The sequence below is a fragment of the Cheilinus undulatus genome, linkage group 4 (genome assembly GCF_018320785.1).
Source record: "Cheilinus undulatus linkage group 4, ASM1832078v1, whole genome shotgun sequence".
Lineage (NCBI taxonomy): Eukaryota > Metazoa > Chordata > Actinopteri > Labriformes > Labridae > Cheilinus > Cheilinus undulatus.
The window spans coordinates 37865921-37892486 of record NC_054868.1 but is presented as its reverse complement, the minus strand read 5'-3'; the positions used below and the strand labels follow the sequence as shown (position 1 = coordinate 37892486).

General features: G+C 39.0%; 1 protein-coding gene across 6 annotated transcripts; it reads left to right on the top strand.

The window, feature by feature from the left end:
* The first annotated feature begins 1181 nt into the window (after nucleotides 1-1181).
* uso1 (USO1 vesicle transport factor) lies at nucleotides 1182-25079 on the top strand. 6 transcript variants are annotated; one of them, XM_041785125.1, is made up of 27 exons: nucleotides 1182-1394; nucleotides 2679-2765; nucleotides 6306-6370; nucleotides 6473-6549; nucleotides 6771-6782; nucleotides 7058-7111; nucleotides 9139-9239; nucleotides 9309-9411; nucleotides 9650-9705; nucleotides 10988-11108; nucleotides 11224-11402; nucleotides 11511-11651; nucleotides 11858-11946; nucleotides 12110-12264; nucleotides 14425-14630; nucleotides 14756-14776; nucleotides 17357-17467; nucleotides 17680-17798; nucleotides 18028-18209; nucleotides 18295-18416; nucleotides 18524-18662; nucleotides 20831-20991; nucleotides 21103-21168; nucleotides 22347-22445; nucleotides 22535-22639; nucleotides 22797-23012; nucleotides 24164-25079. In XM_041785125.1, the coding sequence occupies exons 1-27, from the start codon at nucleotides 1329-1331 to the stop codon at nucleotides 24239-24241; spliced, it is 2931 nt and encodes a 976-aa protein (XP_041641059.1). In that variant the 5' UTR covers nucleotides 1182-1328; the 3' UTR covers nucleotides 24242-25079. The 6 variants fall into 6 exon arrangements, with proteins under 6 accessions (XP_041641059.1, XP_041641062.1, XP_041641061.1 ...); XM_041785128.1 differs by lacking the exon at nucleotides 7058-7111; XM_041785127.1 differs by lacking the exon at nucleotides 14756-14776.
* The last annotated feature ends 1487 nt before the right edge of the window (nucleotides 25080-26566 follow it).

Sequence of the window (26566 nt, the reverse complement as noted above, 5' to 3'; positions counted from 1 at the left end):
AAATGATTTAAAACTCGTCTCAGCTTTTCTAAGATGCAAGCAGGGGGGCCTCAACGGAAGAAAGGTTGTGAACTGCTGCTCTTTAAGACCTATGAAAGCAAACAAGACTCAGTGACAAGACTGACTATTTCTATAATGTAATTTTAAATGCCTGTAACTTCTCTTATGTATAGAAACAAACAGCCTATTTTATATTTTGTATAGCAAATATTTATCAAATGTTAAGGGTAAAGTAGATAGAGTCAGAAAACACTACTTTTGCATGTGCGGGACAAAATCAGCAAGAAGACTAGAGATAGTGCTTTGTCTTCAGGGGGCGCCAAAATCAAGCATACCAAAAGTTCTAAGCAGGACCTTTAATTCTTAATATATCCTCTTCTATGGATGGAAAAGGGCTGTTCAAGCCAATACCCATGCAACCTGACAGAGCTTGAGCAGTTTTGCAAAGAGGAATGGAGTAAAATTGCAGTGTCCAGATGTGTAAGCCAGATTGAGACCTAACCACACAGTGTGTGCTGTGATTACAGCCAAAGGTGCATCTACTAAACACTGACTTGAATGGATGAATATTTATGCAGTCACTTATTTTACATTACATATTCTTATTTAATTGGCATTACTTTGTATTAATCAGTTTTCACTTTTACATTAAAGAGGGTTGTTTTTCTCAGAAAAGCCAAATTGTGTTGACAATAATTGATTGATAAAATAAAAAAAAAAAAAGAGTGAAACATCCTTGGTGGAGGAGCAGAGTATTTTTATTGGTGCTGTAGGTGAAAGCATGTTTTAAAGAGTATAATACAATGCAAAAACATACAAACAATATCAAAATTCCTTCAGTATTTATAGACAAAAAAATTCTATTCAATTTGTTATTCTTAGTCACACTGCATTTAAAGGACTTTTTTAAAACACACACATATAACTTTGAATTTTGATGTGGTTCCTTTTCGTGACTGTCTTACTGTTGTGTATTATCCTATAGAAACGAAAGTGTCAGTGAAATAGTATTTGTTTTATCTTTTTGGAACCATAAACATAACAAACATATATTATGTCTATGTTTGGAACAACGGTTTGTGTTGCCCTTTAAACTACTGAACTTCCTTGTCTACTGATCAGCCACGTATCGCCACGTCTGCGCGCATGCGCAATTTCCTTATATATCTGTTCCGGGGTCTGTCAGCGTACACAGTGAAAAAAAATATTCAGTTCGTACCCCTTTCTGTTTCTTCTCCTATAGTTTTATCACGGACCGCTGAGGGCAGGCTGGACTATTTTGTAGGAAGCAGGGACAATTCATCGGCACCGAGAGGACATCTGTGGAGATGAACTTTATCAGAGGAGTGATGGGTGGACAACAAGCGGGGCAGCAGCCGTCTGGAGCGGAGACGGTAGGAGAACCAGTCCTGTTAGCAACGGCTAGTAACGGCTAGCTAAGATTTTCAACGCTCTGTGTGGGGCAAACTGTGACAACATGCTTGTCATAGATAAAATATGTATTAACGCACATAGGTTTTCTCCCCTGAAATATCCGAAATCAGATGTTTAAAAGATTTGGGTCTCCTTGAATTAGAACAAGGAGCTTGTCAAAGGCTAATTAGCTAGTTAGCTAACGAAGCTAAGCTGTCATTCAGCAGTTGAGTCTTTATCTGTGACATATATCCTGATTCCTGTTCAGGTAGATGTGCTGAATGAATGAAAACAGATGAAAAACAGATTTCAAATTACAAAAGAAGTGTCGGTTGTGGGTGGATTGGGTATATCTTTAGATATCAGCATTTCTTTATATCTTAAATGACCTCCAAAGTTAATGAAGATATTTGTTGTAATGAATGAAACTGAAGACAATTGCGCAATCTGTTGGCAATCCGGAAAAAAACGCACTTTTTATTATGCTGTGTATAGACATGTAACTAACTTTATTTATAGATTGTTTTTCTTAGCGTTGTATTTAGAGGACGCATTTTATTGCAACGGAATATATAAACAGATGAGTAATGTACACTTCTCTGCACTTCTCTTTGTAATCGTCTCTTGTTGGCTTTGGAAGAGCAATGTTGTGCACACTTAATAAAATCTTTATAATTAGATAGTCCTATTACAAGCAAAGCTTGGCTCTCCTGCAGAGCAATTCATTCATCAGGATAGTGTTGAAATGTAATTTCAGCTGTTGACGTCTCTATCACTGCTCTACCACGTATCCTATCACTGCTAATAAAAAATTAACAGGAATCTACATTGCATCAGTATGCCCTACCCAGTTTCTAGCGATAACTGATAAATCTGCTGTGTAGACAAGGATTTCCCAATATTTCTGATCTATTACAATGAAGCTGTTGTCAAAGTTTACTGTTTAGATACTTTTTCTGTTAATAATCATGTTAATCAAAGCACCTTTTCCCTTATTTGGAATAAAATCAGTTTTGTCTCTCAATGTTACATCCAGCCTGGAGAAATTTCTAGAAGGAAGGTGGAAATCAAATCTACACAAAGATAGGGAACTATACAATTTAATCATAATTTGAATATTATGAATTAGAGATTTGTTTACTAAGCAAAGCAGAATTCCACATGAATAAAATCTTTGAATACTTTAATAAGATTGCAGGAAAATATGAGGATAATTTAATGATACCTTGTACTCCATGAGTAAATAATGATTCCTGTATTTACAGATACAAAAGTTGTGTGACCGGGTGGCCTCCTCAACGCTTCTGGAAGATCGCAGAGATGCTGTCCGTGCTCTTAAGTCGCTCTCTAAGGTAAATAATCTGGTTAGTCAAAGGTTGCAGTAAAAATACAGCTTGCTGCCTCTTCATGTACACCATTGCAAACATGAATTAAGGGGTTCAAATATACAAGAAACACCTTTTACAGTGGTCTTTTTTAAAACAGAACATTTAACCCTGTTTAAAAGGTTGATTTTAATGCAGGATGCTCCATTATCTAGATAGCTTTAAAACTTAACGTGTTTGTATGATGGGGTTTATGGGTGTTTAAATTTACTGATGCTTTTGGTATGTTTTTATCCATAACACATTCATAGTAGTAGTTTTTTAACCAAGTTGAAACAGCAGTGGAATTAATGTGGCCTTTTAATAGAATGTGAAAAGAGAGGCTTGGCATTCAAGTTATTAATGTTTCAAAGCACAGGGCAAAAGCAACACAGAGCCCAAACAACTGCTTGTTCTCCTCCTGGCTTTATTTATCAAAATGATAACATTACATAATTTATTTTAAACGCCACACACTGGAGCAAGGGACAAAGACAAGTGTCCATGGGCCATTTCTAAAAATGTCATCAAACACATCACAATTTGTGAACTGGAAGCTCTCGGAAAAGTATCTCCTGTCGCCACCTGGAACAGTTTACCTTATTCAACCAACTTTTGCTCCAACTTCGACTTATTAATGCTGGCTATCCGCATGTGAATATGTCTGCTTCTGAGTCAACCCAGAATCAGCATGATACTCTGGCCAGAACTTGCTCAGAGCTGAGAAAATCGCTGCCGCCTGCGAGGAGGAGGACACAGCTACGTGCCTCGCACAGGACGTAATGCAGAAAATCAGCGCCCTGATGGACCTGAAGTTTACTGAGCTCCACCTGACTCTGGAAGGGATGAACAGCCGTATCAAAGGTAACACGAAGCGCATAACCGAAGCAGAAACATGTATTTCAGATGTCGAGGACAAGGTTGCCTCTCTGTCAACCAAGATAGCCGCTCTTGCAAAAGAGGTAAACATTCTCTCACAGCGAGCTGAGGACAACGAAAACCGCAGCCGCAGGAAAAACATAAGGATCATCGGGCTGAGAGAGGGAACGGAGGGACAACAACCTGTTAAATTCTTTGAGTAGTGGCTTCCCAGCCTGTTAGAGCTGCAAACCAAACATGGGACAGTTAAAATCGACAGAGCACACTGGTCTCTTGGCCCTCTTAAAGAGAAATATTCAAGACCAGTGATAATCAAACTGCACAACTTCTCAGACAAGCAGAGGATCGTGGCAGCAGCCAGGGAAAATGGCAAAATCCAACACAACGGACACCAGATATTTATCCGCCAGGACCTCTCCGCTCAGGTGCGACAAACCTGCCGTGAGTTCAACGATGTCTGCCAGCGGCTAATCGCGCGTGGGGTCCGCTTTCAGATGCGCTTCCCAGCCAGCCTGTGCTTTATGCATGACAATCAGGAGTGGGACAAATGAAAAACTCTAGAAGGTACAACCCCTTTGCCACTGTTTTATATCTCCTTTTCGTCTTCACAAGTTAAGGATGTACAGAAACATATGAACCAATTTAGGCGCCTAGGCAATCTTACTTTCAACAAACTGTTGATATACCCTGATGTTGATAAGCTCCTTGATTTATTCAACTGATGATCCCCTGTGGAGAGAAGAATGCTTATTTTTCCTTATTCATTTAATTTCTATTAGGATCAGTGTCTTTCACAAGTGCTATTTTTAATTTACTAATGTTCTAATGTAATGTTTACATACAACAAATATGACACAACCAAATTCATAAGAAAGTGGGAAGTAACCAATACATTGAAGAGGATTGGCAGGAGGCAATAAATTTGGTACATAAAACCTTCTCATGTAACAGACTTGCAGAGATACAATATAAAATACTACACAGGTTACACATATCCCCGACCATCCTCCACAAGATATCACGGACTATCTCTCCCATATGTCATAAATGTAAAACTGATCTTGGGTCTCACTCCCATTATTTCTGGGGGTGCAATCAGATTGCCAGATACTGGAGTCACATAGCCAAAGAACTGAACGGAATTTTTAAGACTACAAGATGGGTTAGATGGGTTTACCATCTAAAGAATGGGCTCTCTCTCGCAATCATTACAATTTATTGGATAAACTCTTGGTCCTTGCCTGCAAATGTATTCTGCTGAAGTGGGTGGAAGACACCACACCCACAGTTACTTTGTGGTACACGGAGATTTTCAATGTCATGCCACATTGAAGGATTGGTAAAAAAAAAATGCATAGTACTTAAAATACCCCTCTGATCACGCTTGAGAACTCTGAAAGGATGGGAGCTGAGGTACATTTCACCATATGAGATTCTATTCCTGTGAATTTTATTATCTACGTCATTTATTTACTTTTCAGTTATGCTTATGAATTGTGCACTGTTAGATATACAACTTGTCTTTCTCCATCTGAAGTCTGCTTTTATGTTACAGTATCATTTATTACTATTATATTTATTTTTCTTTCTCTGTATACCTTTTTTTAACATTATTATTATTATTATTGTTATTATTATTATTATTATTATTATTTGGGAGGGTGGGGATTATCAGGAATCTTTATTTGTATTTGGAATTTGACAACTGATATGCACATGCTATAATGTGAACTGTGAGCCTTTTGTTATGTGTGTTTTGTTCTGAAAATAATAAAAAGTATATATATATATAAAAAAAAAAAAAGATTGACAATATTGTCCACACTGCCAAAATTAAACCCCTTTAATCAATCCAATGATTTAAACAAACTGATCATTCATATAGATGTCTACAAAGCTACGTCTCTCTTCTGTTTGTGGACAATTTTGTGACCGGCTGCTCTGCCAGCCATGAGTAATGAGTTTATCAGGCATGAATAAAGGGTTTAGGAGGCGCAGGGTTGCACATTAATGCTCAGTGAGGTCAGAAATACAGGGATGGATGTGTTGACTTCCTGTATTTTAGACCAAACACACTTTAGAGTTTGTGATTTTTATTTTTCCTGTTTCATATGAATTGAAAAAAAAAAACGAAAAAAACATTGCACTATTGAGCTTATGGCCAAAGAGCTTCACATTTCAATTATGCAGAAGCTGCACTATATTTAAGAATCCAAAATAAAACAACAGCAAGAAAAGATAGATATTTTATTACCCTATTTTTGTTTACCTTTTTATGCCTTGATTTTCATTTGCTCAGTCCAGTTATCACATATATCCCATCCATGTGTGTAAGCTTTTGCAAGACTAGATTAGCTGTTTTTTCAATTTTGTATTGCGTACATTGATATGTTTCTTTTTTTTTTTTTGATTGTGTACTTAGACTACTTTGTGATCATTTGTCCAAGCCTAATTAGTTTTATCTTAATTGTTTATCTGACCTTGATCAGTTATTCCTTTGTTAACCCACTGCCACTCTACAGCTGTTAAATGTCTGTATTCATAAATCTGATGTCTTTGTGTATGTTCTGTTCTGTTGTGAACAGCCTGCTGCAAATCAAATTTCATCAAGGATTATAACAAAGTTGTCTTCTCTTTTATTGTCTGTAGACATATCGAACGGAAGTCGGCACACAGGCCATGGATCACTTGATTAACATATTGCAAACTGACAGGTGTGTTGATACACTGGAGTTTGTATGTTCTTCTTTTGTTCTTGTAACATCTCACCTGGAAAGCTAATAATAATAAATGCTTCTCTCTGTTTTAATTAACAGGTCAGACTCTGAAATCCTCGGTTATGCTTTGGATACAATCTACAACATCATCTGCAACGATGAAGAGGAGGAACAAGGTATCTTCTGATCTCAAAAATAATTATAAATAATCAAATTCACCTTTAATTAGTTATTTTATGGAGACAATTCCTCCTAATTTTTTACCGCCTGAGCAACTTTTTAGTTTGCATGTTTGAATATAATTCATATTAGGTGGACTTGCATTCCCCTAAACTGCCAATGACTGCTTCATCATAAAGATTCTCATCTCTCTTTTCTTCCATGTTTTAACCAACAGATGAATCAGAAGGTAAAACGCTATGACTGTGCATGATGACCCCACCCTCTTTCTTTTCTCCCTTAACAACCAGCAGCACTCACAAATCAGACGTTTCTCTTTGTTGGAAAAAACAACGTGCATTAATATTCTCATTCACAACTCCCACAGCTGATCAAATTCAAGGCTGTGTTGGTTGTTCTCAGCGCATGTATTTGCAAGAGTCACTGCTGATTCTTCACGGTGGTCGAAATAAAAGCTAGCTTCTGGGTGAGGCTTTTAAATCGCTCTCCTCCCTGCTGTTGCAGACGCAGTAATGCAAATCCCTCTCTCAGGGAAGCATAAGAATGTGCCAGCACCTGGTCAGTACTGAAACTAACCTATATACGCAGCAGTTCTGGTGCTGCCAGATAACTAACTTCACTAAAATCAGGCTGCATTGGAAGAGTGACTGGAAGGTGTTTAACAAAAATGCTTCACTAATATCATGTATCCAAACTTCAGTTTGTTCATGATCTCTCTGCTTTGTTGTTTTTCCTCATGTTTTAAAAACTGGTATTTTTGCTCTCTTGCGGTGAAATTCTTTTGTTGTTAACAGATATATACACACCTTCTTTATTGGGAAAAACACCAAGTGTCTCTGGTACAAAGGAGGCTAAAAGCAGGGAAGTAGACTGTCTGGTAGTTGTTTTATGTTTGGCGCTTCACCGGGCTCACACTGGGCCTCTTTGAGAATAGGCACCCTATAGACAACCATCTAGAGTTGTTTGTATGGTTGAACATTTTGCTGCTATTTAAGGCCTATGTGTAATTGATACTTGATACACTATATGGACAAAAGTATTTGGCCGCCTAACTATTACACCAAAAGGGACTGTAATGACATGGTGTTCTTCTACTTTAATATAGAGATGGCCCCCCTTTTTGCAGCTATAACAACTTCCACTCTTCTTGGAAGGCTTTACACAAGATTTTGGAGAGTTTCCATGGGAATTTGTGCCTATTCATTCTGTATAGTATTTATGAAGTCAGGCTGCTGTGTGGCTGAGTTGCTGATGTTCCTAAATGCTTCCACTTTCTAATACTATCACTAACAGTTGACCGGAATATCCGGCAGGGGTTAAAATTCCACACACCGTTTTATTGCAAAGGTGGCATCCATCACAGTACCACACTTGAAGTCACTGAGCTCTTCAGAATGACCCATTTTGTATCACAAATGTTTGAAAATGGAGACTGCATAGCTAGGTGCTTGATTTTATAACATTTACGGCAACAGGTTTGATTGAAACATTGAATTGAATTTAATAATTAACAGGAATGGCTAAATACTTTTGTCCATATAGTGAATGTATGGCTACTATATTGGCTGTAAATAGCAGAAATTTTAATATCACTGAAAGCATTGTCATGCATCTCTAGTTTATTTCTCAGTATCTCTAGAGAACCGGTTTGGTAGAGCCAGATGTTGGTGTGGTCTCCTGATACATTAAATGTTTTGTGTAGTGTTAACACTACTGCTTAAAATCCCTTTTATATGGCAGATAGTTATTTAATCTTTATTTTGATTCATTTTTGGGGCTTGTGTTGCAGAGATAGAGCAGTAGTTAGAGTTGGAAACTGGGGAGAGAAAGTGGGAAATGACATGCAGGAAGAGAACCACAGGCTGGGTTTGAATATGAGCTACCTGATTTGAGGACCACAGCTTCTGACCATGGAGCGTGCAGACATAACTATTAGGCTATTGGTGCCCCAGTTACATCTTTATTTTCTAAAGCGATAATTTAATATTACAGTTTTTAGCAATTTTTTCCCAGTTTGTGACCAAAAATTAGTCTTTGTTGTTTTGAAGTGAAAACAGTTGATAGCCATTGATAGATGAAAACATGGGTAAATAGATCTTAAGGCTATCTTTAAATGTTGGTACTTTTGTATTTTTTACCTTCGTACATATTTAGTTGATTATACAATTCTTCTCTGTGTAGAGTTTTTCCTAACCAGTTTGTCCATCTAAAACCAGACGTCTGTTTCTTTGTGTTCACAGTAGAACTCCCCACATTCACCCTGCTGATCTCACCCCATTCACCCTCCCATCCAGCTATCCCTCATCTGTGTGTCACCCTTTGTTTTGCGGATTAGATGTTCACAAGTGTCACCCTGAGCGTGCTCACACTTCATACACAGAACTATATATTCCTTGAAAAGTCATTATTCAGCAGCACAGAATAATAATGGGGACGTTTTAAAGACGTGATAGACTCAGTTAACAGTTGCTGTTTTACTCAGGCTGATTACTGTGAACAAACCAACTGATTTCCTCACTATCCTGAGGTCTCCTGCTGTGCCGTTTTTGAGACCTTCCTGATTAATTTTTCCATCTCTTTCACAGACGAGGCTGGTCAGAAGCAGGCGGACGACCTGGGTGCTCAGTTCACCGACAAGTTTGTTGAAGACCCTGAACATGTGACCCTACTGCTGACTCTGCTGGAGGTACTGAACTCTTTCTGCTTGATTGGCTTTATTGTGGGGTGTTTTTTTAACGATTGGTTTGATTTTTAGGAGTTTGACTTCCATGTACGCTGGCCTGGTGTAAAGCTATTGACTGCTCTGCTGAAGAACCAGGGTGCCCAGGTCCAAGGGATCATTTTAGTCAGTCCCATGGGTGAGTGTCTCCTCTACTAATCTGATTAAACTTATTTTTTATAGTCAAGATTTTTCTGAGGGTTGCTCTGCAGGTCTGATATTGATATCTCTTTACTGAGGGCATCTGTAAAGCTGAATATTGATCATTTTTGCACAAAGCTAGGGCAGTGTATAAATGTTTTCAAAGAGCAAAATGAATTTTAAATTTTTGATTCCAACTTTATTTAAATTATGTTTTTATTTATGTGTCCATACAGGTGTTTCCAGGTTGATGGATTTGTTGGCAGACTCCAGAGAGGTGATTAGAAATGATGTGAGTACTGATTCCAGTTGCTTTAGCAGACAATTGGCAATCAAAACCTGGTGAAAAGGGTGCAGGTTTGGCCCAGTTGGTACAGCAGGCACCGCCCTAAACTCACTTGTTACATGCTGAATTTAGATCTTAGCACTGTTTCTCTTCTGTTGTCCTTTCACAGAAGGGTCATGTGATGTTGCTGTGACGTGTCTTATCAGCTGATCTTATGCAGGTTTGGTCGTCCTGTCTTGATTGACAGGCGGTATCTTGTATGTCATGTGAGAAAGCAAACATAAGAGAAACAGGAAGACATGCAAAAGGGAACACCAGAAAGACTGTTCGAAAGAAACATCTGTAAGGTAGACACGATCCATCAAAAAAAAAGCAGAACAGGAGAACTTGACCGCTGCAAAAAGGGAAAATCATGTCATGGACTGGAAAACGCCAGAGAACAACTACCACTGATAGATCAGGGAAGCCACTGAGATTCAGAAACAGGCCCATACAACTGTGAACAGGGACAAGGAGCTTATCTGTTGCCCCATATCTGGAATGCTTACCTCAAGAAGCTGCAACAGAGGGCATCATTGTGTCAATCAAGACCAGGACGATGAAACCTGCATAAGATCAGCTAATAAGACACATTGCAGCAACATCATGTGACTCTTCTGAGGAACACTGCAGGAACTTAGCAGTCAAAACATGTCAAGGCATCACAAAAATATACTCAGTAAGAAAAAAAAGAAAAACTATTGTCACATGGTCAACATTTACCGCTGTTATATTGGTTTGAAATGTTGACAGAAATGTTCCTATCTTACCTTAGTGTTACATGACTATTTAAGCTACTATCTGCCAAAACTGATAATGACATGATAGACATGCGTATCTACTTTGGGAGCATTTTTTGTCATCAGATGTTCTGCGTTTTCTGACTGTAAAAAAGAAAACAGGTTGTTGTGTAATGTTAGTGTATTAGAAGAACTATTACCTATTGATCTCTTATTCATTCCTTTAGCAACTTAGCTGTAAATAATCTTCAATCCAATCTGTCAACCAGCTAAGCCTTAATTAAGTCTGGTTGCCCCTTTTGGATCAGGCTTTGACCTGGAAGACTAAGAACATACAGACTTCTGTCTTCCTGCTTAGCTAATGAGAAATTAACACCATGCCATAAAGTTCTATTGTTTGCCATTGTATGAAGCTTTTACGACTACAAGTATTTATGGAATGTGTAGTTTTTGTCTGATCCTCTATTTCTTTAGATGATGTTTGATGGTCTGTGTTTCTCTCCTGACAGGGCTTGTTGCTGCTTCAACAGCTGACTAAAAGCAACGCTGCAATTCAGAAAATTGTGGCATTTGAAAATGCATTTGAGCGTCTTCTAGACATCATCACAGAGGAGGGCAGCAGTGATGGAGGTAAACTGATTCTCAGATTTAAATAGAATCCCACTCCTTTTATTCTGTGTTGATTAAATTTGTAGGTTTTACTTGCGAGATAATGAGAAGAAAAATTTATTTTCCCTCTTTGCAGGTATTGTGGTGGAGGACTGTTTGCTGCTGCTGCTCAACCTGCTAAAGAACAACAGCTCCAATCAGAACTTCTTCAAGGAGGGCTCGTACATTCAGAGGATGAAGCCCTGGTTTGAGGTTGGGGATGATAACTCTGGTTGGTCTGCACAGAAAGTCACCAACCTGCACCTCATGCTACAGGTACCCAAGCACAGCCATGCTGAACTGTTTCTGTAGAGTAATTGTTACAATGGAGAATGAAAACAGGATGTTGTTTAAGCTGAAGTGTTGCAAAATGATCTGTTTCAGTTGGTGCGAGTCATGGTGTCTCCGGTGAATTCTCCTGGAGCCACAGCCAGCTGTCAGAAGTCCATGTACCAGTGTGGTCTGCTGCAGCAGCTGTGTACCATCCTCATGGCCACCGGTGTACCCGCTGACATCCTCACTGAGGTAAAACTGGTAGCGTTTAGAAAGTCTTTTTCAAAGAAGTTGAATCCTCACTGACTGTAATGATGTTAGGTCAGACACTTGATAATTTGACAGGAAAGCTGTAAATGTGATTGGGATTGGACAATAGAAGACAAAATCATGTTTATTCAGCAGGTTTTTCTCCTTTGAGCTTTATTCAGCTATGTAATTTAGTCTCTTTCTTTCAGACCATCAACACCGTGTCAGAGGTTATCAGAGGCTCCCAGGTCAACCAGGACTACTTTGCTTCTGTCAACGCCCCGTCAAACCCACCAAGGTAAGCAGATTACCTACGTAGTGCTTCCTTTTTCTTACAACTACTCAAAGTGCATTTATGCTTCATGGTAACACACAACCAGCCAACCTTTATGTTAGATATCTCATATCTATCTGACTGAACTAAACTCGCTCTTTGATTTCTCCTCCTCGTCTTCTCATAGACCAGCCATCGTAGTGCTCCTCATGTCCATGGTGAACGAGAGACAGCCCTTTGTGCTTCGGTGTGCAGTGCTCTACTGTTTCCAGTGTTTCCTCTACAAAAACCAGAAAGGGCAGGGGGAGATCGTGGCCACACTGCTGCCCTCCACTATCGATGGTACGTCAACCAAGATAAGATTTTAAAATGGTATTTTTAGCTGTTCGGCAAGAATGTAAGAGAAAAATGTCAACAAATAGTGGACATATTTATCTCTGACAGTATCTTTGACAAATTTATAATTGCACTTCAAGAACTCTATTTCCTAAAAAAAGCTGCTTCCTGGAATATTTCAGTAGATAAGATATCTTTGTAAATCAATAACTCTAACTGAAAGGGAAGCAACATATGCTGGTCAGATTGGCATAGTACTGCATAATGGAGACTTTTGAGGAAACCCAATGTCAGATTGCGTCTGTTATTGATTATTTTGACAGTGACTAGGCTAACCATGTTAGCTGGAATTAGCAGTGTGATGAGATTGCTCTTATCATCAGCAAGCATACCTTTATGAAGCTACTATCATAACAGAGATACAAAAAAACCTTTCAGTACACATGCACAACATGTAATACTCTGTAAGGATGCACAATGCTGGAATTTTGCAAATATCTGATATGCCGGTATTTACAAATTCATTTATAGACACCAGTACCAATATTGAAACAGATATTTGAATATGACCTTTAATTGACCTCCATTTTCCACATACAATGACTGATCCATGATCTCCTGGTGAAACACACCACTACTCTGCTCCGCTTCATTGGAGATACACAGCAGATCTATTTTTGGCTCCTGCTGCTGCCAAACCACGTCAGTCCACATAGAGCAGATCAATCCAAACAGCTGAAAAAACATGCAAAGTATCTTGTCAACTTCAAAACCCAACCCAGTGCACAGACTCCTGATAATAAATGATCACTATATCAACATCAAGTCTCACCCTACACGAGCGAGAGGTCATTAAGAGGTCAGTGGGTCACAGAGTTAAAACGACGCCATCTAAGGTGGAAAATGTGCTATATAAATAAAGTGGATTGGATTGGATTGGATTGAAAACCACTGGGTTTTACATGGAACCACAAATAACGCAGACTACAAAGCTGGTGAATGTGACTATTAAGGGTTAGGCTTTAAAACACACTTTAGCACACTCTAAACCTTAAGGAGGAACAAAGAAACGAACGTCTGTCGATCCTGCCTAAAACTCCAAGAATATATTCATACATACGGCTGAGACAGGTTGACATATTGGTTGTAGATATAAGCAGAAATTTTCCTATCAGCCAAAATCAATATCAAGCATTTAATACATCATACATTCCTAATAATCTACAAATAAACAACACAGAGGGGAAAGATGGGTGGTACCAGTGTGACTGATGCCTGGCCTCCAAATATTACACTACCAGCCACAACATAAGAGTTTATGGCACATGTCAATGTTTACTGCTTCACAGCAGCAAATATGTGTGAATTAACATTTAGGTGTTGAGTGGCCCGACAGACAGTGTATTTTACAGCCAACAAATTTTTAATTCAAAATGAGAAATACTAAATCAAGAAACAAGCTGTGTCATTATTACTGTTTAAAAATAGGAAAACAATGGGGCGCAGGTGGCCTAGTGGTTTAAGACGCGCCCCATATATGTGGATGGTCTGGGTTCAAATCTGGCCTGAGGCTCTTTATCGCATGTCTCTCCCCCCCCCCGTCTCGTCCCTGTTTCTGACTCTATTCACTGTCCTATCAAAATAAAGGCTCAAAAATTCCCCAAATACCCCAAAAAGTAGGAAAACAAAACATGAAAAATACATGCTCTCACAAGCAGATTATATCAAAGTGAAAACAGAAAACAAGATATAAGCTGTTTTGTTTTGTTTTGTTTTTTTTTCATTTTTTGTTTCCCATTTCATTTTTTTTTTTATTTTCCACATAGAATTGAAAAAATGAAAAACTATTAACTTTCCATCATTGTTTTCTGATCAAAAAAGGAAGCTCAAAGAGTGGTGATGTAACATTATTTTTTTTACAGCACCTGCTGCAAGTCACAGATGTAGGAAATAGAATGTTACACTCCCAGTGTTCTGCTCTTTGACCTTCTGTTTTTGATTAGGGCACAAAAACAATAAGATAAAAAATGATAAATCCCAATTTGTATGAACTGCTGCGGAAACAGCTTTCTCATTTCAAATTAAAAATCTATTGGCTGTAAAATACTCTGATCCCTCACCCTCTTTGTATCATTGACCAACTTGCTCCCTTTCCCTCCTCTCTAGCTAACTCTATCTCAGCGGGCCAGCTGCTGTGTGGAGGCCTGTTCTCAGCAGACTCTCTGTCTAACTGGTGTGCTGCTGTAGCTTTGGCTCATGCCCTGCAGGACAACCTGACCCAGAAGGAGCAGCTTCTGAGGGTCCAACTGGCCACCAGTCTGGGAAAGCCCCCTGTCTCTCTGCTGCAACAGTGCACCAACATCCTCTCTCAGGTAGGACAGTAGTTGATAAACGAATCTGCTTTTTTTAACTTTGTAGGAAGGATTTTTTGGCAAACAGCGATGAATGTTTCCAACAACAGTGAATAGAACAGTATCAAACTATTGTGGTTTTGCAGGGAGATAAGATCGCCCGGCGGGTAAGTAATGTGTGTGATAACTGTGTGAGTGTTTGGGCGTCACCTTTGCTGGTTATTGTGGCTTGGCATCTATAGTAGGGGTCTTGTTGGCCCTTGTGTTGGGGGATCTTGCTTCTTTTAACTTTGTACTACTCTGTCTTTGTCCTTAACATACGGCTATGACCCAGGTCTTTCTCACACGTGTGTCCCGTCTTATTTGGAAGGGTTTTACTTGACGTTGAGAGGGCGACACAGGGACTTGTTTTAGATGGTTTTATCTCCACTCATGTAATCATAACACTGACTTCAAGCTGTGACCTTGGACTGCTGTCTGCTGCATGCCCTTATATGTTGGCTGCAGCAGCTTTGGGGCTTTTCTCGTGGAAGTGACATATAATCACTCTTTTATGAGTTGTCAAAATATTTCAAAGACTATACTTGGGAGGATTATTCATTTTTGAAATGGTTTTAGATGGCTGAACAATTTCAGCCATTCGTGACCAGCCCTCCTGAAGTCCCACAGCTTGGACTGTGGAGTGGCAAGTTCTTCACTTTTTCTCCCATTTTACTTCCATTTCATTTTGTTCTTGAAGTCTTTGTAAATCTGCTGAAATGCATAAATTACCCACTTGGTTACAGTCAATCTCTTGACCACTTGTTGCCGTTTTAATCTTCTGCTGTTGGTTGTCTAAATGAGGATTAGAGATACTGGGCTTATCTTCTTTGTAACTACATCTCTTTGTCATCTTTAAACCAGCAGAAGCAACATCTGTGCCAGCAGCAAGTCATGCTTTAGGACTGCATTTGCATTCAGGAAGTAAAGAAAACATTTGTCATGGGATATAAAATCTCAGAGTTGTGGCCAGAAATTGTTGGAAGTGAGTCATCGTATAGAAGATTTTGTTCTTTGGCATCTGTATAGCAGACAGGTACAGGAAAGGCAGACTGCAGCCTCTCTTAGGTGACAGAGAATCACTTTAAGAGGCTCTGGTTCATGGTTGCCAGAATTTATAGGGGATAACCAATGTTGTTTTTTCAAGGTTGATGCAGACAGTAGTTTATAAGGCTGATGTGCTGATGACTCTTCCTCTTTCAACTCATTTTAAAACATTAACAGATTCAAAAGTAGAAATTTCCTCTGATGGTTTTAAAGTTTAGATTAGATTATGTCCATCCAATGTCGGCCACTTAAACCCAAACATAAATTGTAGCAAATCCTTCTTTAGCAGAGGCTGATGTCTGTTGAATACTTGGTGTCATGTTTGTGTCTTTTGTTTTCCTCTTCATTTTTTTGCATTTCGTCACATTTGGAGACTAAATCTGAAAAGGTGATTTCTTCATTTTTTGTAGTATTGAATGCTGATAAGTTTTTACCCTCACCTTCATCGCTCTGATCTCCATACCTAGCAGATTTTTTCTTTCATCACTGCAGGAATGAGGTCTGCTTTTCTTAAAGCATGATGTGCCTAAGGTCTTAATGCACCAGCTTACTAGCATCCCTAAGCTACAGAATAGAGTTTCCAGTTTCTATTGACTATTTAATCAGTATTTATTTTCATCCTTGTGTGCTCAAACCCCATGAAAACCCTCCCTCACTACCACTGACTACAATGTAAAAATTACAGCCATAATGTCTTTCCATTGGACCTTTGTGAATGACACTGATTGTTGTAGGTCTAAACCTCTAAACTGTTTTCATGGAAATGCATGATCATTTTATTCCACTAGTTACCATTACAGTTAATTTCCCCTCATGTCCATGATTTTGCTTTGCATGTCTGAAGCTGTAAATACAGTCTGTTTTTTTATTGATCATTTGTTTGAAAATCATCAAAATAGAAACTGCAAACCACAAAAACATAAAAACTGATGGCTTAGTGTTTAATGCAGGCTTGCTCTGATTGCCATAACCCTGTTTGAATTTTCTGAATGAGTTTTTTTGAGTGTGTCCTTGTTTTTGTTCCTGATCAGCTAATTAATAACTACTAATGGTTGATGTGATATAAGTATTTCCAGCTGATTAACAAAGTGATTTAACTGTACTGTCTCCAGAGAAGGGTTTTCATCTCAGCATCTCAGAATGGGAAGAAGTTGTGAAATTGTTATTAAAGTTATGTCCTAACAAATGTAACACTCTGGTATTTATTTTAGCAGCCCCCATTTTTGTTGCCTTTTTTAATCTTGTTCAAACCTAACACATTTTGATATTGATGTTTTTGGGGATAATTTGATTGTTACACTCAGGGAAATAAAGTACTTATCAGCATTTTCAAGAATTACCAAGAACTGTCACCAATCTCATTTCTAAACATTAACATAACAATTGGGTCCATGGACAGGAATCAGATTTTGATTACCTAGAAGAAGAAGAAATTGGTTTCCATTCTGATACTGTTTTCATCATATTTCTCCTTTAAATAACCCCACATATTTATAAAAACAACATGTAACAACAGATTGGTTCTTTATTGTCTCAACTCTGCACCAGCTGAACTATTTCTTACAATATTTATTTTTTAATCTCGCCTCTTGTTAGTATCTTTAATTGTCATCCAGAAGGCAGATGCTGACATTTCCTTGTTTTGTTCTCATTCTCTGCAGGGCAGTAAAGTTCAGACGAGGGTGGGCCTCCTCATGCTGCTGTGTACATGGATCAGCAACTGTCCCATCGCTGTCACACACTTTCTGCACAACCAGGAAAACGTTCCCTTCGTATCCTTAAATCAACCTGTGAATCATTCAACCATGTCATCACTCTTTGTGTCTGTACTTAATCTTCTCTTTTGAACTATGACCTCTTTGTAAATATCTGTTGCCATGTGATTATCAATGCTAAGAGGAGAATAATACTCCAGCTCCAGGTTAGAAAGCTTCTGAGTGAAAGTGACGTGTGAGATGGATCCTTAACTGTTTGACTCGTGCAGCTGACGGCCCAGATCTCAGAGAACCTGGGAGAGGATGAAAGGTTGGTGCAGGGCTTGTGTGCGCTGCTCCTTGGCATCTGCATCTACTACAATGACAACTCGCTGGAAAACTACACCAAGTAAGCATCAGCTCGCACAGTCAGAAATATGTCAGCTTGTGAGGATTTAGAATTTCAGTCCTTTTAAGTGCACTATATGGACAAAGGTATTCAGCTGCATAACCGTTACACCAGCAGGGATTATAATGACATTCTATTCAAATACATGTACTTCAATATGGAGTTGGTCCAATATGGAGTTTTTAAACCATGTGTTTAAAATCTGCCACGCTGCCCCTGTCATCCTCAGAGAGAAGCTAAAGCAGCTCATCGAGAAGCGGATTGGGAAGGAGAACTTTGTAGAAAAATTGGGCTTCATCACTAAACATGAGCTGTACTCGAGGGCGGCTCAGAAACCACAGCCTGTCTTCCCATCTCCTGAGCAGATGCTGTTTGACCACGAGTTCACCAAGCTGGTCAAAGAGCTTGAGGGTCAGTCACAGACTATCTGATGATGTACCGTCTATCTCTGAGGTTACAAGTGCCATTTTTGATTCTGTTATCCTTCTTCCCACAGGTGTGATCACAAAAGCAGTTCATAAATCAAGTGAAGAGGAGAAGGAGGAGGAGGAGGTGAAGAAGACGTTAGAGCAACACGACAACATCGTGACTCAGTACAAAGAGCTGATCAGAGAACAGGTAACACAGCTAAGTGCTGCTGCCAGCTTTATTTTATTTTTGGGGTTTTGATGTTATTCATATTTGATGTACTCTCCTGTTGACATTTTTGTTTGGATGTTGTTCAGGATGCTCAGATCCAGGAGCTGAAGGAACAGGTGGCGACCATGTCGGCTCAAAACGAACAGATGCAGACGACGATGACACAACAGCTGTCCCAGATCCAGCAGCACAAAGATCAGTACAACATCCTCAAACTGAAATTAGGTGAGCTTGCTCCATGGGTTGGCTTGTTTCAGCTGTATCATGTCTTGGATCACAACAAGTAATTTATGTCAGGTTTGTTAGTAGGAAAGTACAAATTAAAGAAAAATTGTGTGACAATATGCACATTTAATTCTAAAATATCCACTTCCCTGTTGGTAAGATTTTACTGCTTTACTGCTTTGGTTGACAGAGCTCTTCAGCCATGTGAAAAGCTGCAGCTGACATGACATAGTCTGCACAGGAGCATTGGAATAAAGCCCTTAAAGATTTTTAAGGATAAGATAATAAAAACATAATGAAATTTGAAGGTTATCAAAGCAATTTGTGTATATTGAACCTTTGTCAGACCTAGTCCTCTTTGGTTACTGTTACTAGGTTAGACAAAATCCCTTATTAACAGGCTCCCTCCCATTTGAAACAATTGAATTTACCCCGCTAATTAACAAACTTTAATTCATGTTTTATTAATAGAATTATCTTATAAACCTGGTCTCTGTCAAAGAACAAAATATAGCGAGGACTGTAAGGAAAACTCAAACTCTCTAAAGACTTGTTATAATTGTTTAAGATACTCCTGATGTCTGAGTATAGTGATGCCGGCCAATGTTGGTGGTTCTCCTGTGATGCATCAACACAGTGCTTGTGTTACAAAAAGAGATAAATAAATTTGGTTTTATATTTCAATGTTCCGTATGATACCAACATTAGTTTTAAGTTATACCTTGTAAGTGCTATAGTGATGGAAATTCCAGCTTCTTTTAGTGACCTGGATCATTTAAGTCAGCTCAGTAAGAGCTAGTTCTTCAGCTCCCAAACAGCTCCTTATCTGGAGTTATGTTGGCTTTTATTAAATCAACCACATTCAGCAATGTTTTGACCTATGATTTATTTTTTAACTGAAGGGTTTACTTCTAAATGTCTTGAAATTAAAAATGGTGTGCCTCAGGGCTCACTCTTAGGAGCACTGTTAATTACACTTTATATTAACAGCATTGGTCAGAATGTAATGCAAATTTACATTTATATGCTGAAGACATTGTCATACTTAATCTTCTTCTGTTCCACTTGTGTGATTTTATTAATGTCATACGTGCTAGAAGCTACAGTCTTCACTCTGTGACTCAGCCACAAGACTTCCTTTTCTATTTGGGCCCAAAGCCCTTCTTGAAATGGGTAACGGGTTTCAGGTACGCTGCTCCTGCAGCCTGGAATCTTCTACAGAAGGACTTGTGTCTTGGGGAGCTGGTCTCTTTAAATTGTTTTGAAACTACATTGAAGGTGCAGGAGGAAGATGCATCAGGCTGTAGATGTTACAGATCATTGCCATGCGACCTGATTTGACTGATTTGTGTTTTTAATAGTTTTTATGTTCTATGAATGTAACTCTGTGAGTACCTATCTTGGCCAGAACTCTCTTGAAAATGAGGTTCTTGACCTTAATTCCTGGTTAAATAAATATGAATAATCACTTAAATAATCTTACTAAAATGATTAATAATAATTAAACCTAACCATAGATTTCCCAGAACTAAAATGTCTCTGTAAATTTTTAGAATACATAAAACGTTATACAGAGATATTAAACATGTCAAAAATTCATCTGAGCAGGTCAACAACTCATTGTGTATTGTAACAATTCATTGTGTATTGTACCTTAATTGTCCCATATTTGGCAATATTTAACACACCTGTAAATCAACAACTGTGGTTACAACTGTAAAAGTTGGGAATATATCTGGCTCTTTAACCCGCTGGAAATAATAAGGTAATGCAAAACTTTAAATATACAGTATGCATAACATAGATGTGGACATTTTTGAATTAATGTAGACCTTTCAGTGTCAGAATTCTACATGTTGTACCTTTTAAAGCACTTTTTATTCCAGGGAAAAGCAATATTATTTATACTGTGGGTAAAAATGGAGAAATACAAGAATTTCCTCCACAATCATGAATTGTGAAAGAAAATCTAATAATAAAGAAACATCGATTATTGATTAATTGATTATTTGTACTTACAGATATAAGTTTTAAAAGCTGTGTCTCCAGAGTCATCAGTTTTAAAACATTCAGGTCCTCTTTGATGCTAAGGGACATTTCTGTCACAGTTAAATATGACTTCTAGTTATGTATATACTGAATGTATGTGTGTGTGGTTCTAACTTCAGGTAAAGAAAACCAGCCCAACAGTCAGGGAGACAGCACACAGGTGAATGGGCTGCAGACAGAGGAGGTCACACAGCTCAGAGAGGAACTAGAGGAGCTCCGCAAGCAATACACACTCCTTCAGACACAACTCAGCGACAAAGACACACTCATCAACAGCCTGGTTAGTTAATGTGTGAACAGTGGTGTTGCATTTGTGTGTGAATTTCCATAAAATGTTCCATGAAAGCTGTGAGGTATCTCTGATGTTTTCTCTTTTAATGTGTGGCTGTAGAGGTCAGAGACGTCCCAGACAGCTGAGGGTTCAGCAGCAGAATCAGACAACACAGAACTGCTCAAGGTAAGAATTCATCTTCAGTCACTTCTCTTTTATCAGTGTGATCAGTTGAACTCACAAAACCCCACAGAGACTGAAGGCAAAAGCTAATTACCTGTATGTATATAATATATGAGGTATGAATAAGGCAGACACTGTTCTGTATCGTTTACAAATCCTGTGAGAGAGGAGTTTGTCCTCCAATGATTTTTCTTGACTCTCATTTACCTAGTACTATTTTTTCCTAATTGAACCAACTCTGAGCTTACTCCCACTCTAGCCAAACACCAGCACTGGAACTGACTTGGCGGAGAGAAACAGTGGCATACATGAATTAAAACCCTCCATCTAAAACCTGAAGGAGCAGGCAGACAGGGCTTGCTTATGATCCATTTCCACCTAGAAGTCTGGTTTGGTTCTGTACAGTTCGGCACCGTTCGATATAGTTAGCCCTGATCTTTCTTGTGTTAGTCCAGCCCCGTTTACTTTGATGGGGAATCTGTCTCTCTTTAGAGATCTGGATCATTTGTCTCAGCTCAGTAATAATAGCCAGTCTTTTGGCCCCCAAATGGCTCTTCGTTTGATACCCATCTGGGTATTTAAAATATGTATTAAATGGACAAAAATGGAAGAGGGGACCTAGCCCCTGTGGTTCTGGCTAAAGAATTGGTTTGTTTGTTAATGATGTATCCTCATTCAGTCACTTACCCCACAAGAATTGCTTAATAGTATATCACTGTTTCAATTAAAAGCATATTTTTGACAGAATGTGTGAGAAAAGCTGTTGAAAGGGTGCAGCTAGCCTTTGGCAAATCAGCTAGCGGGGGGGGGGGTACTGTTTTTGTGAAGTGTAGGGATGATAGCTAAAGTATATAGGAGTTTACTGATGATAATTGCAGTGTGCATGTCCACATAAAGCTCAAATGTATAGACTTTCCTCCTTTCCCATTGATTCTTAACCAGTCTGCCCCCATCTGACATCCATACATCATTGGTACTAACAAGACTACACACGACCTAAAGCAATGGCAATAAAGATCAATTTATCACATTCCACTGTGTGAACACTATCATAAGGTTTGACATTAAAACATTATAAAGCGTTCTTTCTATTTTAAGATAGTTAACTTGTTGATCACTAGAATTACACAAGAAATAACTTGTTTATTTTTCACATGTTGGTTGACTTTGTTTGGTTGCAGGAGCTTGAGGCTCTAAGGAGTCAGGTCCAGTCACAGTCAGCAGAAATCAACCAGATGAGGACAGAAAGAGAAGAGCTTCTCAGGAGAGCTGAAGCTTCTGTAAATAAGCAAATTTGATATATTCTGTACTACATCACACCACTGTAAACAGATACTGGATAAATAAACCTTTCTGTGTTTTCTTTCAGTCCTCAGATGCAGCTCCCAGCAGTGACGGCTCATTAGACGCTGCAAAGATGGCAGAACTGGAGAGCAGACTCGCAGCACAGACCGCCGAGACAGAGCGACTCAAGGTGTGTCTTAACAAAATAGCTGTCTGTATCTGAGCTCCGAGGTAATAAACTAATTTTTAGATTATTTCTGTTAGATTTAACCCTACTGAACATCCATATGTTCTTTTCCTCCTCCTTGTTTCCTCCTCTGTTGTCGTTCTCTTCTTTGTTGGTTCAGGCGGAAGGAAAGAGCTCGTCGGATAGCAGGGTGGAGCTGGAGCAGCAGCTGGCCTCAACCACCAGCACGGTGGCCATCCTGCAGACAGAGAAGGCAAAGCTGCAAACAGAGGTGCAGGAGTCCAAGAAGGAGCAAGACGACCTGCTGATGCTGCTGGCTGACCAGGACCAGAAGATCCACAGCCTTAAACAGAAACTCAAAGACCTGGGAGAGACGGTAGAAAGACTTTTAATTTATCAGTGCTAGTTAATCTAGTAGGTCTTTTAAGTCTGACAATAAAATAGTACACTACAATGTTGATATTTTAAGCATACATGTAGATGTGTAGGGGTTGTTAGTTAAAAAGATTTGTAGTTTTTTGCCCTGTTTATGCCTTGTGGTTGCAGACTTTTGGGAGATCTGATCCATACAGACAGCATACAGAGTATTTAACCAACAAAATGTAGCCAAGCTAGCTTTAGCAATCCTAGATATGTAGCTTTGTTTGGGTGACTAGACGTCTTCGATTACCTGGGACAGACCCTGTTTTAAGAGACCTGTTCCTGGCTTGTGCCTTCCTCAGAAGTGTGCCTGGTTTTAACTGTAACTTAAAAATATCCCCCATAAAAATCGATAACCCATAGCCAATGTAGCTAGGTTAGCTTCAGCAAAGTGAGCTTTAGCAAATACAGCTAAAATTAACATAGCTATGTAGCTTTGTTACTATAGATGTCCATGAGCTTGGTGAGTTTAAACTTGAAATAAGTTAAATATATTGCTCCATTTGCTACATAGGTTACATTTGTTTATTTAAATTACTTCACTTTCTTCAATTGGCCTGTATGTTTCCAGCACTAACAACAGCTCACCTGTGTTCACATGCCATAAGGATTCTCATCCTTAACCCTGAAAACCCAAAATATTTTCTTTGGTTCTGTCAATTGAATGGACAGGTCATCATTTGTAAGTTTGTGCTGCAGCGCTGCCTTTCTCACATTAGCCATGCCTGCAGAGGAGGTTCCTACATTCCTTTGGAGTAAGTGAGTAAAAGTCGCCATCCAGAGGGTTTGAAGGCGAGGACTTCTGAAAAAATGTCAGCTGCTAGTGGACACATAAGATGCATAAGGAGACTGTAAACTGTATGAAAACATAGATACCCTCAGCGACATTACCTGTTGGTTGCTAGGGAAGCTTTGTGAAGCCAGATGGCGGTGTAAACAGGGTGTAAACAGGGCCCTGTTGCTCCCAGTTGAACAAGTTAACTGAACCTTTAGTCTTGTAGTTGTCCTGACTAGCTAGCTAACACAACAAAGACATGCTCTGTGTCCCAACCACTCAGTTGTGTTTCGTCTGTTTGCCTTAGTTAGACTGTGACCCTGTCCTTACAGGTGGACGATGAGGACGACCTCGATACCAGGGACCAAACAGATGATGATTACGAGGAGGAGGATGAGGATGAAGACTAGAGATGAAGAGAAAAACACTGAGAGAAGAAAAAGGAGATTTGTCTGCCAGCAGGCAAGAAAAGACTTTTCAGAAACACACCAGAGAAACTGAACTTTAGGACTGATATAATGAAGAAGTTTCTCTCCCTGTCTGCCATGCTGTTCAGTTTTCTTTACTCCTGTCCATCACATCACACAGTCATGTTAGTTTCAAGACATTTTTTAGTTAAAAATGTGGTTCTGCAGTTTCCAGTAACAGAAAGGATATAAGCATGTCAGTGCATTCATCTCTGCCATCAGATTGCGATGGATTTGACTGGTCTTGTTAATTGTAACGTATTGTCACATAGAGTTAGGTTAATTTTAACACACAAGTCACCTGAGGAATTCAGAGAGGATGATTGAAAATGTAGCAAAGATACAATTAGCAGATTTGATCTTCTCATTTTATCATAAACATTCAGATGAACTTTTCATGCTTCCCCTCTCTGACGTGATGCACAGACGGCATCAAGATCATCTGTGACTCGTCGCTGTGCTGCACCCTCAGTTCTTCACTCACATACACATTAGCCAGTTCAGGTTTAGTGTGTTACAGTATTTCATCTCTGTTTCATTTCACTTAAAAAGATAAAAAACCTAATTGCTCTACAATATGCTGCAAAAACCAACACTGACAGAAAAGATGTAAAGACAAAAAAGATATTTTTGCAACTTTTTGTCCAGTTCTGGCATCCAGCTTCTGTATGATATTATGTAACTTATCGATTTATGAGCCACATTGATATGAATAAAGAATCTATCAGTCTGTATGGAGGGATGATTGTAGATAAATTAAATTTTACTAAATCCACAATAAGACATCTGTTTTTGTCTTTTTAGCCTTATTAATATCTGAAAATATAGAAAATGTGTAATCTTTTTTTTTTTTTTTGCAGATATGGCACATAAGGTTTAATTGAAGGATCACATGCTGACTGCCTAGAAAAATCAGGTTATCAGGGGCAGTTCTCAAGTTAATGTACTTATACCTTATACTGATGCAAAAGAATTTTCTCGACATTGGTATCAGACATTTTCACCACATGCCAGTGCAAGAAGTGATACTTGCTTAACGTACGCAACTGTGCAGAAGTTTTAGGAATATTTGGGCCAAGAAACTAAGGAAGAAGTAAGGCGTGCAATGGCAAGTAAACTGCCTGAGGGCACTATCTGGCTCTGGATGTCCTTGCATATTACCGGGGCAGGGGAAAATGATCTGTTGAAAAAATAACAAAGTCCACACCTTTAGGGTGGAGTCAGGGGATGGATGTGGTGAGTAAGCATGGCCTAGGGGGATGTCCAAGCAGTTACTAGGGTTGCACAAGCCCCCTGGTTGTGCTGTAGATGTCCCAAGCATCTAGAAACTGCCAGCAGTCTCTGGTCATACCACCAGTGGTGAAAAGGCACGGAAAAAAGGGATGCCATCAAGCTGGACTCTGGCCGTCCTCCGCCCCCAGTTCAGCCACAAGCTGTGGCACGTAGGGCCATCCTGTTGTCCCCAGAAACCTGATGATGCTTATGAAGACATTTTCCTTTTCTGCTCTTGAAGAAATCAGACATCTCCCAGCAGTGCAGTGATTCATCTGTGGATGAAAAGGCTGATTTCATAGTTCACATTTTGTTTTTACTACCACGAGTATTAAAGTGGTAGCCACATCAGGTGGCATCTTGTTTGTTGCACAGCCTCATTCTTTGTGATCTGGAGTGTTCTGAAATCACCAGATATCCAGAGTTTTTTACAAAGCAGAGAAATAACGACTACCTTAGGTAGCATAAATTTGTTTATCAGCTGTCAACACTAAACTTCAGTTTTATAGAGAATGTTTTGAGCTGTGCCTAACAAACACAGTGAAGGAGAGACTGACACAGGTAAGCCTTGTAAGCTTGACTGACATGATTGACAATTTTTTTTTTAATTTCATCATCCTGAGTAGTTACAGAGGGAAGAATTCAATGTGTAATGGTCAGAAAAAAACAGTAACAGAAAATTAAGGTCTTGCTCTCATTCCAAAAAGTGACTGCTGTGTTATAGCATAAACCTACAGAAGAACACCCATGGTTGCAATGACTGCTTTGAATGAAATATATTTCAGATATCAGAATATCTGCTTAAAGAGTCACTGGAGGCTAATGCCACAACTATTGCCAAGTACTTTATATGCCCCAACTTCAAAAATACCAAAATATTCCTTGAAGTCTTCTAAAGGTCAAGACAAGTAGCAATGCTGTATCAGTTAGTGCAGCTTTTTCTGCCTCTGAACGATATAATTTGAATTATGACAGCTGGATCTGTGGTGTCTTATG

Excerpts from the sequence above, each read along its gene's own strand:
- uso1 (XM_041785125.1), top strand. The coding sequence starts at position 1,329 with ATGAACTTTATCAGAGGAGTGATGGGTGGACAACAAGCGGGGCAGCAG. Across the intron at positions 1,395-2,678 it reads AGCCGTCTGGAGCGGAGACG|ATACAAAAGTTGTGTGACCG; the intron begins GTAGGAGAACCA and ends CTGTATTTACAG. Across the intron at positions 11,652-11,857 it reads CCGCTGACATCCTCACTGAG|ACCATCAACACCGTGTCAGA; the intron begins GTAAAACTGGTA and ends TCTTTCTTTCAG.